The sequence below is a fragment of the Pestalotiopsis fici genome (assembly GCF_000516985.1).
Source record: "Pestalotiopsis fici W106-1 unplaced genomic scaffold PFICI_Scf_3, whole genome shotgun sequence".
Classification (NCBI taxonomy): Eukaryota; Fungi; Ascomycota; class Sordariomycetes; order Amphisphaeriales; family Sporocadaceae; genus Pestalotiopsis; species Pestalotiopsis fici.
The window spans coordinates 6073420-6087806 of record NW_006917093.1 but is presented as its reverse complement, the minus strand read 5'-3'; the positions used below and the strand labels follow the sequence as shown (position 1 = coordinate 6087806).

The 14387-nt window shown below is 50.9% G+C and overlaps 10 protein-coding genes across 10 annotated transcripts; 5 read left to right on the top strand and 5 right to left on the bottom strand.

Moving 5' to 3' along the window:
* Window positions 1-63: 63 nt before the first annotated feature.
* On the top strand, window positions 64-399 carry PFICI_05957 (uncharacterized protein; the record flags this gene model as incomplete). The annotated part of the gene is made up of 1 exon (XM_007834538.1): window positions 64-399. The coding sequence occupies one exon, from the start codon at window positions 64-66 to the stop codon at window positions 397-399; it is 336 nt and encodes a 111-aa protein (XP_007832729.1).
* Window positions 400-3110: 2711 nt separating this feature from the next.
* On the bottom strand, window positions 3111-3550 carry PFICI_05956 (uncharacterized protein; the record flags this gene model as incomplete). Its single annotated transcript, XM_007834537.1, has 3 exons — window positions 3111-3143; window positions 3328-3443; window positions 3493-3550. The coding sequence occupies 3 exons, from the start codon at window positions 3548-3550 to the stop codon at window positions 3111-3113; spliced, it is 207 nt and encodes a 68-aa protein (XP_007832728.1).
* Window positions 3551-4842: 1292 nt separating this feature from the next.
* PFICI_05955 (uncharacterized protein) lies at window positions 4843-5715 on the bottom strand (the record flags this gene model as incomplete). Its single annotated transcript, XM_007834536.1, has 1 exon — window positions 4843-5715. The coding sequence occupies one exon, from the start codon at window positions 5713-5715 to the stop codon at window positions 4843-4845; it is 873 nt and encodes a 290-aa protein (XP_007832727.1).
* Window positions 5716-6644: 929 nt separating this feature from the next.
* PFICI_05954 (uncharacterized protein) lies at window positions 6645-7188 on the bottom strand (the record flags this gene model as incomplete). The annotated part of the gene is made up of 2 exons (XM_007834535.1): window positions 6645-6743; window positions 6796-7188. The coding sequence occupies 2 exons, from the start codon at window positions 7186-7188 to the stop codon at window positions 6645-6647; spliced, it is 492 nt and encodes a 163-aa protein (XP_007832726.1).
* A 220-nt stretch (window positions 7189-7408) lies between these two features.
* PFICI_05953 (uncharacterized protein) lies at window positions 7409-8293 on the bottom strand (the record flags this gene model as incomplete). The annotated part of the gene is made up of 1 exon (XM_007834534.1): window positions 7409-8293. The coding sequence occupies one exon, from the start codon at window positions 8291-8293 to the stop codon at window positions 7409-7411; it is 885 nt and encodes a 294-aa protein (XP_007832725.1).
* Window positions 8294-8382: 89 nt separating this feature from the next.
* Window positions 8383-8733, bottom strand: PFICI_05952 (uncharacterized protein; the record flags this gene model as incomplete). The annotated part of the gene is made up of 2 exons (XM_007834533.1): window positions 8383-8557; window positions 8609-8733. 2 exons carry the CDS (start codon window positions 8731-8733, stop codon window positions 8383-8385), a joined length of 300 nt encoding a protein of 99 aa, XP_007832724.1.
* Window positions 8734-8961: 228 nt separating this feature from the next.
* PFICI_05951 (uncharacterized protein) lies at window positions 8962-9685 on the top strand (the record flags this gene model as incomplete). Its single annotated transcript, XM_007834532.1, has 2 exons — window positions 8962-9215; window positions 9268-9685. 2 exons carry the CDS (start codon window positions 8962-8964, stop codon window positions 9683-9685), a joined length of 672 nt encoding a protein of 223 aa, XP_007832723.1.
* Window positions 9686-10070: 385 nt separating this feature from the next.
* On the top strand, window positions 10071-10559 carry PFICI_05950 (uncharacterized protein; the record flags this gene model as incomplete). Its single annotated transcript, XM_007834531.1, has 1 exon — window positions 10071-10559. One exon carries the CDS (start codon window positions 10071-10073, stop codon window positions 10557-10559), a length of 489 nt encoding a protein of 162 aa, XP_007832722.1.
* Window positions 10560-11164: 605 nt separating this feature from the next.
* On the top strand, window positions 11165-12009 carry PFICI_05949 (uncharacterized protein; the record flags this gene model as incomplete). The annotated part of the gene is made up of 2 exons (XM_007834530.1): window positions 11165-11649; window positions 11709-12009. The coding sequence occupies 2 exons, from the start codon at window positions 11165-11167 to the stop codon at window positions 12007-12009; spliced, it is 786 nt and encodes a 261-aa protein (XP_007832721.1).
* A 280-nt stretch (window positions 12010-12289) lies between these two features.
* Window positions 12290-13297, top strand: PFICI_05948 (uncharacterized protein; the record flags this gene model as incomplete). Its single annotated transcript, XM_007834529.1, has 1 exon — window positions 12290-13297. The coding sequence occupies one exon, from the start codon at window positions 12290-12292 to the stop codon at window positions 13295-13297; it is 1008 nt and encodes a 335-aa protein (XP_007832720.1).
* Window positions 13298-14387: the final 1090 nt, after the last annotated feature.

The window sequence follows — 14387 nt, the reverse complement described above, 5'->3', positions numbered from 1 at the left end:
TCAATCTCATATTTCTTCTACGCATATTACACGAAAACACAATCGACAAGAAACACGCCAACAATGAAGCGTTCTCGTTCACCCGATGACTCGTCTACCAGCGGTAGCAAAGCCGTCGAAAACCCTCCGAAACGCCGCAAAATAGATCCAGTTATGGCCAAAGCGGCCATTGAATCCACACGCGAACATATGTGCCAGGCAATCTCCGAATCAGAGTCCATGGTGCTGAATTTTGTCAAGAACGAGCAGGAAGTCTTGGGAAGGGAGAAAACCGAGCTGCTTGAGGAACTCAAAGACGCCTTGAAGGACTTGGGTATGGAAGAGGAGTTCAAGGACGAAATGACCCAGCTTCGTGGATATGTAATGACTTTGAACGTAACGGTGCACTGTGGTCCCTGACGAAAAGAAAGGATAATTTGACTATCTTTGGGGCCTGTCTCCTATTTCTGGGACTTAATCAATACCAGAATATCCTGCAATTCATCTATCTTCTCCAGCACCGTGTTATAATTTGATACTTGAATTGAGAAAGCGGTTTTGTTCTCCTCAGACAGCACCTTGGTGGCCATTCTTGATTCATGTGGGGGTTTGTATGCACATAAGTGCTCACGCAGAACATCTGTGTTATCGTAGACGTCATTCAAGTTGCAGGGCGAATTAGAGATGTTTTCCTGGACAAGTCCTCCGATAGTGATGCAAGCATGGCCCAAGATTACTTCATTGATATCAAGTGTTCGTGAGAAGTCTTGCCCAGCCATAACCCAGCTCCAGGTTGAATCCGTGCAGAAAGTGTCACTGTAACTTTTTCCGTGCTCGTCTTGGTAGTGGATTTGGCAGCAGACGTCTTTCAGATGTCGTATGAGTCTTACTAGGTGTGGCCCCCTAGGAAGTCGACATAGGATAAGTATCTTGACTACAACACGTCCTTCCTCGACTATAGGCACCGTTTTTGCGAAGAACAAAAGCGCAATCAATTTTGATGCGATTGCGTCGGTCTTGCTCTTGGGATCGCTTCTGATTACCTCACTCTGAGGCCATAGGTCACGAGACAGACCATTTACGTCCGTTACTGGGTGTGCGCCTCTGTGACAATGAGAACTGTAGACGAGGAATGAAGGGGTGACTCACCTGAACTTTGTGCCGAACCTGAACCAGCTCGTCCTGGTGCCCAGTCGGCTCACTGTACCCAACTGCAGGCTGCCTGAAGTGCGCTGGTTCGGCATCAGTGTCCGGTGTGGTAGATTGATCGGAAGATGAGAAGGCGAAGCATAACGAAGTAGGCAACTCTGTGATGATAGGCCATCCACGAAGATGTCTTGGATGATTTGTTGTCCTAGTTTTCTTGTCAATCCTGAATACTCGTTCACGTTTGCCATACCTACCTGCTCCGCTGCCAATAACCATATCCAGGTATTCATGAATGGGTCCGAACAGTTGTGTTCTTAGATTATGAAGAAATAATACCAGTGTCTCTGGTCCTGAATGACTCAACACAAGCACCCTGGCACGGGCCATCGCTGGTAGTGTACGCAGCTCCCTATGGTTGGTCTCGTTACAGAAGGGACAACACCGCAAGATGACTTCCTCCGTCCATGGGGAACGATCACCATGATATACGAGACAGGAGTCGCACAGACGGTGATCACATGTAAGAATATGGATTGGGGTTCTGATCAAGCATGAGAGGCATGGTCCTTTCCGCGCGGGGACAACCTGCGTCCGGAGCAAGACGGTATGGGCGACTTTCATTTTGGCTGAAGCTGTGTCATCCTCGCGTGATCGCAGAATGTTTTTAAATTCAATCCGAACACGGTCAACGAAGCCAGCAGATCGAATTTCAGACTCAACTGCTTGGAGAACAACCAAATAGACCTCAGTGAATACGTCGTCACCAGGGAATCCTGAAGGTCAGCTAAGCCCGGAGCGATGTGACATTGCCTGAACTCACCTCGGAACATGCTGCTCAGGTAATGCTGTACCAGACATGAAGATACTAACATAGGAGACTCAACACCGACTCTGCGGGCCAGCTTCATGTATCGGATAAGATGTTCACGGGCTTGCTGTGGTAGACTGTCCTTCTGCAATACTGTGCCAAGCATATTGAAATGCGGTATCCCGGGCGTGGTCAGGTGCCTCAGAAGAAATGTCAAAGCTGTCCCGACGTCAAGGCCCCGGCGGGTTGTGTCGTTTTTCTCCTTATTTGAGAAAATCTCATGTCTCAAGTCCTCCGTACTGATGAGCTCTAGGCTTCCAAAATACTTCTCCCGGAATGCGACAACCTCATGAGAGGAGTATGGCTGCTCGGGAACAGTTCGTCGCAGCAGGACAAGAAGCTCCATGTTGATGAGGCGACAGAAATCACGATGGCTTATTGGCTGCTTACTCGTGGCCACGAAACGGGGCAGATGTGGGTTTCTATGTCCTCGGCAAGACTCAATCCATTGGGCCACCATCACCGCAGCAGCCTCGTACCCTCCTACATCATCGACGAAGAGCACCACCAACGGCGTGAGATGACGGATGAGTGTGCCATAGAAGCGGGCTGGATCTGAACCAGCAATCTGGTGGATTCTTGGGCCCGTCGGCAGGGTGGCCGATTGAGGAATGGCCCCGACGAGACTGAGATGGCAATCCACGATAGTGTATTGCTGATGATTTCTGAGCACCACAGTACCGTCGCGATCTGATGGCGGATCAGTTCGGAATGGGAATATGTGATCCTTCGTCTTGTTCCCAAGACATAGCAAGTCCGAGAAGACCTCGACTGGCGTGGCTGTCTCTTCCAGCAAAGCAAGGCCATTGTCTTCGCCCTCTAGCTGACGCAAAGTAAGCCAGATCTTTTCCATGATATCTACAGTGATGTCGGGTCATTCGAATGAGAGCAGGAGTACGACATCGGACGCGGCAAGAAGAAAGTATGATTGTTAAAAGAAGTAGGGGTACTTGTGCTCATGTACATGATTTAGAAGACGTCTTATCAGGAACGGTAATCAGAAACCGGTCAACCAGTTGCTCTTTCCAGAAATCCTATATTCGATTCAAACTTGGCTCTCTCCCCTGCGCACCAAAATAATATTCTGTGGATGTGAGCTGAGGATCAAAGACGATTATTGTGCTCCATACCTCTCCTCGTCGGTAGGCTGAGATGTAGAGCACAAGGCCAATGAAATAGTAGATGCCGGCATTAGTCCCTTGATACAAGAACAAAGCCGCCAGAATGACCCATGGGAGCACAATGATGCGGCTCTTAATGCAGTCGTCAAAGGATGACCCGCGTACAAAACCCACTGGCCACTCCCATGCTAGCATCACGATTGCACATACTAGGTTGGCGATTTGAAGCAAAGGGAAGGGCTTGATGGCGAAATCAAGGGAGGGAGTAAGGAAGTCCCAGAAGATCTTTGGCCAAATGAAACCTTGTATAGCAGCCGCGAGTTGGTCTATTTCATGTCAGAGATGAGCTTGGCGGCTGGAGAAAAGTAGATTTACAGGCTGCGGACGCGAGAGTAATCAAACGGGCGAGCTGGCACCTAGCGAGTACACCCATGGTGGCCGGAGATGGGTCGAGCGAGGGAGAGAAGGAGAATCGGTCCCGGCGCTTACATGCTTAAAATACCCGGAGCGCTTCGAGACGCCAAACGCAAAAAGCCGAATTCTGTTAGCAGAAAGCACGGGGCGCTTACGAGATACTCAAATACACGTACCTGGCAGCTGAATCTCCAAGACTCCTGAATCAACCTGCAACTCAGATGGCCATAAGAAGAGACTCGACCGAGTGCGCTGCAGGCAGCGCCTTTTACGTCTGTAACCTCAATGGTTTCCGTGGATGCTGCCCCTTTGACCCATGCGCTTCAACGGATGCTTGCCTCCTCACCACATCCACCTCTTTGGCAAGCGTTTCTAGTACCGTATCACTATCAACAAGCATATCTTCTACTTCAGCAACTTCAAAGATATCAAACATCTCAGAAACCACGCTCGTGCGGACCACCAATCCAAGCGCGACTACCACAGCATTACCAGAACAAAGTCAGCCAGAGAATATGCTCTCAACCCTGATCGCCGTCGGCGCAACCGGGGCTGCCATGGTCGCCTTGTTGCTTGCCGTGATCATCGGCCAGAGACATTTGTACCACCGCCGCATTTCTAATTTGAAAGGCAGCCAGCAACTCAATTTACACGACTACAGGCGCGCCCACTCCCAATCGGCGCAACAAACTCACCGGGAGGACGATCATGCGACTACAGACCTTCCAGCACCAGATGCTTCTATCTTGGTAGAGTTGCCGGCAACGCCACTACTCAGGCCGGTTCCACGGACCGTCACAAATGCCAGTGAATTCGCCACTCCCTCACCACTAAATCAGATGCCTGACCTGCAAGCGACCCAGACGGGACACCAGAGCGACGACCAACCAGAATCCAGCACTAGATCAACCGAGGTGCACGCCGAGCATGAATTTGCCTGGTTGCGCTGGTGAAATGCAAGGGGGAGGGACAGGCCCATGTATTCTTTTCTGATAGCTAGGTAGCAAACAAAGCGATGGCTGCCGCCGACATTTCGTGGTCGGTATTAAGTAAAAGAAAAAAAGCAAACGTTGTTTCGTAGAATCGCCGGATTAGGAATTTGTATTGGCGCCTAGCCAGAGCTGTCCATATCGGGAATAAATCAAGCGCGCCCTGCTGGGCCAGGGTCCATGTCAAATACTTCGCGTCCAGTGCACCAACAAGCCAAGTACCTGCATATGCACGCTAGCTTTAGTCGTACCTTTGTGAAAGTGTATTCACTATCTTAAGCCAATGATGAAAGTATCCTCCACACCCACTGTATTGTCGACCTCAAGGGCTTCCAAGACGATTCTTGTGAGCCAACACGAACCCTACTCGTCTAGGATGCTGCTCATGTCCCAACGGCCATTCCATGCCATCGTCGCTCATGAACCTCCGGAGCAACTCGAGAAACTCGCCCCGCACGGCGCACGCGTGAATGTGATCTGTCAAAGTACCTTCTACGTTCACACGCAAGCCCCTGGCTAGGTCTCTAATCCTCGAAAAGCAGGATACCCAGTCTCCCGACACCAGTGTCGTATCGCAGAGCTCCAGGGACCTCAGCATACTGCCAGCAGCCAGGTTCACGAGTTGTTCCTCGCCGAGATGAACGCCGCCGAGATGAAGCGTTCGCAAACTGGGTAGCGAGGCCGAGCCAAGTGGCAAATGGTGCGTGTTGGTTGGTTCCAAACTGACGTTGAGATGCAGGAGCTTTGGGATTGCCTCGAGAAAGTCCCATGCTTCATTACCAGGGCTATCCTCGTCGTGATGATCCGGGGTCATAACCAGGGATCTGATGATCAGCTCCGTGAGTCCTTGGAGTCTTTGCAGGTCTGCAAGGGATGAAGCCAGGACCTTACTCACAATTTCAATGGACCGTATCCTTGGGAACTGTGACGCAGCATCGCATACGCGGTTAATCAGCTGATCAGCCCGCCGGGGTCGAGGAGCAATTCCCAACCTGCTGACAATGGCAGCGTACCGGGGGCGCCGAGCGGTCGTTCCATGTGGCGGCGGCCGCAAGATGATTTGTTTTAGATTGGGAAGCAGGTGAAAGATAGCGGCAAGGATCCTACTGTCTTCCGATGCGGACCGAGCGGCTTCCTGTGCCATGAATTGCCGATACTCGTGAAAGGATTGTCCGGGCGGTTCCTCTCGCAGCATGGCGCCCTCCCTTCTGCATATTAGCTGTATTCTCCAGATGCGACGGGCAAAATTGGGCCAGAACCCGTCAAAGATAGTTAGAGTCCTTGTGTACACCATTGATTGCGGTCCAAGGAACGCCTGGAAATCTTGGAGACATTGTTGCGTGTTGACTACATACAGATGACTTGTCATCAGTGGCAGAGTGGCGGCGGCATACCGACGGCATGTCAGACGTAAGCTATGTAATTCTTGGGTGGATAAGAATGATGAAATAATCACGATGATTTCGTTCGGTATTTCGTCCATGATAGAACCATAGAGGCTTAGAGACAAAGCGAGGTAAGAGGAGCCGAGACGGAAAAGAAATGAAGGGAGATACTGGAGGACGGGAGAGAGAAAAAAAGGCGGGAGGAGGAATCCCAAACTACGTAACCTGGAATATGAATTCTGGTTGTGCAATTCCCGTATCCAACAGACGGTAAACAAAATTTGGATCATGCTCCCTCTTAATAGCCACAAGATTCGCTCATCTTAGATGCTGTGTTCACCTACCTCATTTTACACCACGACGGTCTCCATGGATTCTACAATGACTGCTGGTACTGCTGACCCTGGCACTATTGATGATTTGCCAGCGCCTCGTACGAAGAAATCCGAATATGCTCGAGCTCGACGCAGACGGCTCACTTTGATCAAGAAAGCCGATCATTTCAAAAAAGCATGTGGTGGTGAAGTTTATTTGACTATTTTTCATAATGGTCGCTTCTACACCTATTCGTCTTCACACAATGACCAGTGGCCTCCTTCCCAGGCACAGATTGTGAGGGCCCGCCCTTCTTTGATTTAACTATACTAACAAAGCGGCAGTCTCGAACATACCCACTTCCGAAACACTACACACCCGACAAACTCTTCGATGAGGCCAAGTCGTCATGAAAGAGAAGGATTCAAACGGCAGGGCGGGGCGTGGCTGCCGGGTTCTTCATAGCAATGGGAGTTATAGGACTTCGCACTCTATTGGGGACCGTGGGCTGCCCAGTGCCCAGCTAAATGGATCAGTATACAAATGAATGATCATGCAAAGCAGAAAAGACTTACCATAACTGTGATCTCCGTGTCAAAGATCCTGTGCTCCAGAGCCTCAATTCGAAGCTGAAGCTCTCGGACAGTTCGGGATGTCTCCGAGCGCATTGCCATGAAAGACCTCTGCCAAAAGACCGCATTTAAACGGTATCTTTCGACTGCATCCTTGATGGGGCTCTCGGGGATGTTGCCAGTGTAATGGAAGACAGCTGGAGGCATTTGGAACCGAGGATCGAACATGGATGGAAGAGGGGAAGCGATAGGGGTAGGGGGGAGGACTCCGGGTTGAACAACCCTTGCGTCTGTCTTGATGGATAGTGGAGAGGCAAGCTTCGCAGCCAGGTCTCCAAGAGAGTGAAACGGGTTATGGCTCGCCATCTGCGGAGTCTGAGGCATTGGGGAAGACATGATGCGGATAAGGGTTGAGATACGGTTAGGGATGGAGATTGAGATTGGATGATTCTTAAGGGAACGAGAGGGACTTGGGACGAACAAGCAAGAAAATTTCATCCTCGAGAGAGAAGAGTTCTATTTATGGTTATAGAAAGAGAAACGATCCATAACTAAGGCAAACATGCAAAGAGATACCCCGTCCAGCGGGGGGCCTATTTCTCCATCACCAACCGACCTAAGCGCTTGTCTGTGTTGTGCAAGCCTCCTTCATGATGCTTGTTACCATAATCGTTAAAGTGGTGATGGCAGCAGCCATGGTAGGGGGCTTAGTGTTGGGAGCCTGGGAAGACGTCGTCCCAATTTGGAATCCATCAGCGTTGGAGAGGAACTGTGTACCGCCCGTACCGTCCGTAGCCGCCAGCACTGTCGCCGAGCTTTTCAAGTCCGACTTGGTAGATGTAGCAACTCCGCCTCCAGGATTGGTGAGTTCCGTGCCTTGGACACCACCGTTCCCGGTAGCTAGAACCGCCGGCGCTACGGAAGTATTTGTGGTCAGCGAATCTGAACTAGGATCGTTGGAAAGGGTTGCAACTACATTCGATCGCCTGCTTGTGGTTGTCCAGTGGGTAGTATCTGTCACTTGGCCTGTCCCGTTGGATGTTGCCGTCGAGGTAAGCGCCGTGTTACTCGCTGCTGTAGTCACCGGCACCGTGGTGATGGGCGCCGTAGTCACTGCCGTGGTAGCCGCCGCCGTATCAGGAGGCAGCACGATGTCAGGGGCCGCGGCAGCATCAGCAGCCGTGGCTGTGGCAGGGACCGTGACGGTATCGGGTACCATTGCCGTATCAGGGACCGCGGCGGTATTTGTGATAGTTGCCATGTCAGGACCCATGCCGCTCGCCGCAGGGGCCTGGTTGACGCCTGCCGGTTGGGTACTAGAAACATTGATTGTCAAAGCGAAGCTGGTCTCGGTGATGGTTGTCACAGTGGGCAGCGTCAACGTGACGGGGACGCCAGCGCTTGTGGAGGTGATCAGCATCGTCGTGCTTTGGCGCCGTTCCGTAATACATCCAACGATACCGCGACCCTCGTAGACGTCGAGCGTGCCGGTTCCATTCATGATTGCTACATGGGCACATGAGGTGCTCTCGGTCCCGGAACATTGCCTAAGGGAAGACTGATCAGCAGAGATCCTGGAAAGAGGCAGGCCTAGGCTGACCAAAGTACAAACGCATCCCCATTCGGGGCCGTCGGCGGCACGGTAAACTCAGCGAGCTGCAGCCCATCGCAGTCCAGGACATCAAAGGTGTATCTGATGGGAAGGAAGGCAGGGTCATCGAAGCTAAGGGACGCCTCGCATCTTCGAGCCTGGGGATTGGCAACCCTGAGACGGGGGGTTAGAAGGCTAGAACGATGTTGTTTGTGATTTGCGTACCTTGCCGAGAGATTATCCCCGGCGATGATTTCGATAGGGGGATCCCAGGCGCAGATGGTGGGAAAGTCGCGAAACGCCGTAACAGGCAGGAGGAAAGCAAGGAGGGCAGATCGAGGGGACAACATCTCTGTGCAGCTTAGAATAGAAAGGTGAGAGGAACAGCAAGGGACGTCCTCATCGCGCTTGATACGGCGGCTTAAGTATCACATAGCTCACAAACCAGGATGCTGATTTCCTCTTCGAGGAATCCACATGCCGCAATCCATATTCGGCGGCGCTTAACATCACTATAACATATCGCGACGTTCCGCAGCCTCCGCGAGTACGGCCGCCCCTCTTTGCTCGCGAGCACGATGAGCGACTTTTTCGACCAAGATATGTCATCAATGCCCTTACTCAGTGACGCTCAGGGCTATGTCAACCCATACCAGCACCCTTCTCAAATGTCCCCACTAGCCGGCGTCACGGGTACCTTTGCCCCAACGTTACACGGGCCGATGCCCGCGCAAACAAACCAAGCCTTGTTCATGTCTCCCACCCTCTACCAGCCGACGCGAGCTAGTAGGCAGACCGGGTGCTCCTGCCTTGGTGGAATTGAGGCGCGATAGTAAGTCCCTGGTACCCTTTTGCAACGATGGCCGACTGAGCGTTGCTCGCAGTGCGCAACAACTGTGTTTGTCCAAGCTCGAGTCTATTCAAAAGGACGTCGCCCCCGTATCTGAGATCAGGACAGACGTCACCTCAATGAGGAGAGAAGTGCAGGGAGCTTTCAACAGGTTGGAAAAACTCGAGGCTAAGATTGATGCTCTGGGCCAGGCAATTGAACAGATTCAATTATCGCTGGCAGGTTTCGCGGGGCGGTTTGAAGATCTGCAAAATGGACTTCGAGCCTTCTCTGCAGACTGTCATGCCTGGTTTGCGCGATTGGGCAAGGAGGCCGACGAGATCTTGGGTGAGCAGGGGCGCAGCGGAGCTGCCTCCGCACCACCAGGAGGAGGTACCCCTAGCTTTGATTTCATGATGGGGCAACATGTAACAGATATGAACGACCAGATCAATAGTTTCAATTTCGGATAGTGATACCTGGCAATAAATGGCATCATTTATCTCTCATAAGCGGCTCTAAGCACAGTTTCCAATGTAACCTAATGCAATGATCTAGTTGGTTGTATCGCATTCCAGAGCGCATTGGTGCTCATAGACACTAGCGGCGATTAGCGCGTCCCGACTGCTCGGGACGGGTGGGGCACCGCGCAGGGCACCTACATAGTCTGGGGTGATTGAGGTACGTACATCGGTACCACCGCTATCACATTACCAGGTTCGCGAAACCGGCTTTCGATTTCAAGAGTTGCGCTTTGTGCAAGCAGGAAGCAAACGACTCCTGCGGGAATAAATGCCCGCCATCTGGAGCTGCAATGATACCGTGGCAACCGGGCTCACTTTCATGGTCTCTGGCACTATGAACGTTTACTCACTGGAAAAGGAGCTGCCAGAGCTTCCGCTCGAACCCCCGCCCCGCAACCCAATGCGCCTAGCGAAGCAACTTCACTCCCCTACATTGCACAATGCAACACCCTCGATCGCATCTTCACAGTCCAGCTACTCTGATGATCCGGCCAACTACTCTGATGAACGCGTCGAGCGGCTTGAAAAAGAGAAACGCGATCTTCGGTCCGAAGTGAATAGACTTCAACGACAGATCAGGAGACACGAAGTAGATATTGTAACACGAACCGCTTTGTTGAGACGACAGAACAGCCAACTCAATAAGCAGATCGAAAGACAGAACCAATTCATGACCAATCTGGTCAACACAGTTTTTACGGTGTTCTCGGACTACAAGCAGGCAGTGGGCTCCCTAAAGCAGTTTCAGGAAGATGAAATTCGCGAAGAACCAAGTGGGGATGAAATCCGTGTCTACAACGAAATGGATGGAAACTGGATCTAGCTTTTTCCTTTGTCAAAACTGAATCTTGTCGTGTTTTTTCTTCTCATCGGATATATATATATATATATATCATCAAATTGTCACCTTGTGTCTTCCTTCCTACAACAGAATATTCGTTCTTCGCCACTTACTGCTCATTCACTACTAGCATTACAACATGGAACTTAGAAAAGCGCTTATTATCATTTTCCTCAGCGCTTATGTCATCGCTACTAGACTTCAGTTTGTATCCCTTTCAATTGACATACTGTGTGCTAATTTTTCTAGCAAAATGGGCAAGACTGATCGTTCCCCCCGGGAAAACAGGAGGCGATCTTATCAGTCCGATACATCCTCGGGCAGCGAGGAACGGTCGAGACGCAGGACTCGGCAACGTAGATGATCGTAGCGCTAAGGTGACCAACAGCAATTGGAGCTTGTATTCTCCCTTGTCTGTCGGTGGCGGCTGGCCCGCAGTACAACGGCGTGCTTTGAACTCAGCGACCACGACTATGCAACTGATCCCACCACAAAAGCAGCAGTTTCCCCCGTTTTCTTCTCCCTCGATATTCTCATCATCCCCCAGAATCTTTATTCTCTCACACAACCTCTACCCTCAGGCCCCCATGGCACCAAAGCGCTCCCCTCATCTCCCTCGTCCTCCCCTGCCCCCAATACCTGTTCTTGAACAACAATTCCACCTCAGGCCACCCTCTTCTTCACCCTTCCCAACCCACTTGCCCTCATTATTGTTCAGGGAGCCTGGCCCCCCATGGAACAGCTTTAGAGACTTTGTGCTCGATAGCTTACACCATCAAGGCTGCAATCCCGTCAACCCTGCGGATGTATCATCTATTACCCAACAACTAACATCCATCTTATCCAAGATCGGACAACATTATCGAACGTACCAGGTGGTTCCATCATGGGACACCTTATCTGGACTGATCGCTGGTCAGAAGACACCCTCCTACTTCCCTTCGCGTAACTCATCGTCATTAGTTGAACCATGTCTTTTCACGGCCGAATTTTGTCGAGAGGAAACTCCACCCAATGGAGAGGAGGAAACTCCACCACATGGAGAAGGGGAACCTCCACCGCATGAGGAAACGTAAGTGGAACGATTATGCCTTGCTATAGGTTTCAATACTGAGTGGTCTGGTGTAACAGCGATCATGACAACCCCAACAATCTGACACCACTGTCTGAGGAGCTTGGCAATGATATCGATGGGCTCAATAACATATACGATCTCTACAACTTCGATGCCGTCCACAACGTATCCCCTGTCCATATCTCAACTCTCACGGAGGACGGATACGACTTCTGTGAGACCAAAGAGCTGGACATGTCGAATCTCGGTCCTCTCCATTGCAACTGCGAAGGGGTCCCCCTGGTTCACGATTGCCCATTAACTGCAGTATTCGATGCTATTTCACCAAGGCTGTTTACCTTTATGGAGGATATGTAGGGGGTTTAATTGTGTTCAGACCGCTGGTCGGTATCGTGTGTACTGCTTCAATAAACATGTTCCAATACCTATCACATTGACCTCCATGCATGCTACATAGACTGAAGAGTTCCGATCCCCCGACCTATCTGCATGATGACGATGCCTTGTCCAGCGCTGCTCAAGGCCGCTGATTGGTAGGCCATTACAGACACGCAGTATTTAAGGAGTCACCTCCCCAACTTCTCTGCTCAGGACTTTCCCTTCTTTTTCTCTCATTCTTATGCTGCAAACATTCACCATGTGTGCAATTGAACGCCAAAAAGACTATCCAGAGACTATCTTCGACTTCCTTCGGGAACAGGAGCCGTCTGACTGGAACATCGTTCCTGACTGGAACATCGTTCCTGACGACGATACACTCGACTTTTCATTTCAACCTCCTACTTATGGCGACTATCACTGGTCTCTTGATGAGCCCAGTTCAGACTTCTTTGACACACAGATCGCATATTCCAGAAGCAGCACCGAAGCCACAGACATCTCAGAGATCGCAGAAGTCGCAGAAGTCGCAGACATCTCAGAGATCGCAGAAGCCACAGAAGTCACAGAAGTCGCAGAAGTCGCAGACATCTCAGAGATCGCAGACATCTCAGAGATCGCAGAAGTCGCAGAAGTCGCAGAAGTCGCAGAAGTCGCAGAAGCCGCAGAAGCCACAGAAGTCACAGAAGTCACAGAAGCCACAGAAGTCACAGAAGTCACAGAAGTCGCAGAAGCCACAGAAGTCACAGAAGTCACAGAAGTCGCAGAAGCCACAGAAGTCACAGAGATCGTGGAAGCCGCAGATTTCGCATGCTCCAGCGACCGGGAGCAATCTAGGAAAAGCATAAAACGACGTAGCGAATCGTGTTCAGCCCCCAGGAAGCGCCGAAATACTGGCACTAGGTTCTACCATGGCCGAGACTCATGGGTGAGAGTACAGAAAGTCAGAGTTTGGAAACGTGCCCATGGTACTCTGGAGTACACATGGGATCGTCGCGAGAAGACTTGGTTCACGGCCGACGGAGCAGAGGCGTGCTCCGAGGATCTACTTCAGGAACATCTCCCATCTTTGGTCATACAGGCTGATGGCATGGGCATCTTCCTTGACCTTTCTTGGGACCGGAGATCTTGGGAAGCTGACGGAGAGGGGTGGTTCACTGTGACAGATCCGATCACGGAAGAAGTGGCTCACATACCTACTGAGAAGGTGATTTCGTTGATCGAGGACCCTGGCAGTTCTGTGGCGGTGGATTGGGAGAGGATCTAGAAATCATGAACTGGAAATAAGTAACAAGAGTTGTGGAAGCAAGGAACAGGAGTTGTGGAAGCAAGTTTCAGTTCTCTGCTACGAGAATGCTTATTCGTGGAAGTTGAAAGCCAAGCTAGCTTCAGTATCGTGGGAAGCAAACTATATAAACCGACTTTACCCAGCGTTTCTATGCCACAAGTTGAGCTCCTCTTCAGACCCAACATGGAACAATCAATTGACTGCCAGCGGCAAGCTTCGCATCTCGGTGATCCCATGGACTGCTTTGATGATCTTGAATCTGACACAATATTGGCACAATTGATGACGACCGGCCCAGTACATGATGAGCAACTGCGGGAGCTATACTATGCTTGGGCCGATATCATCAGCAAGATGTCCATGACCAATATTGCGACATGCACAGATGAGGCCGTCGCCGAGAAAATTCGATTCATCCATTCTCTTCTATCGTCACAAAAAAGCCAGCAGTGGCTCACAAGACTCGCTTTCCTCCAACTGACAGAATTTTTTGATGCACTGACTCCTTTTGTCAGGCAGGAGCGACAGATAGGAAGTCTCGCCGCTGAGAGAGGATCAAAAGTGGTGGGCACTGCGATAGATCTTGTTCATGCCGCTCTTGCCAATCATGGGACGACGCGAAGCGACATAAAGAGAATGCGACGCATCGCAAAACGATGGGCGATTTTGACTAACAGGTCCCCCCTTGCAGTTCTTGTGTACTCTGATAAGGGAGACAAGATCGCGTAGGTATACGGGGATCAAAGCATTCTAAGGCCTTGCTAATCGTAAAAGCCGCGATTTTTCCATTAAACTCAGCACGCTGGAAATATGGGCCCATCGAGTATCAAACTTGATCGGAGTTTCTACCTCGAAGGAATTCACGAACTTAGTACACCAAGCTGTACACCAAGGACGCCATACAAAGGAATTGGAAGAAGCGCTCCAAGAATTCTGTCGTACCCATCAAATCCTCAACCATGGATAGTTGTAAATTCTACCCTTCCTGTTTCCCATCGCCCATCGCCCATCACTCATCGCCCATCCCATCTCATCGCCCGACCCATCCCCCATCTACAGCAATATTCGA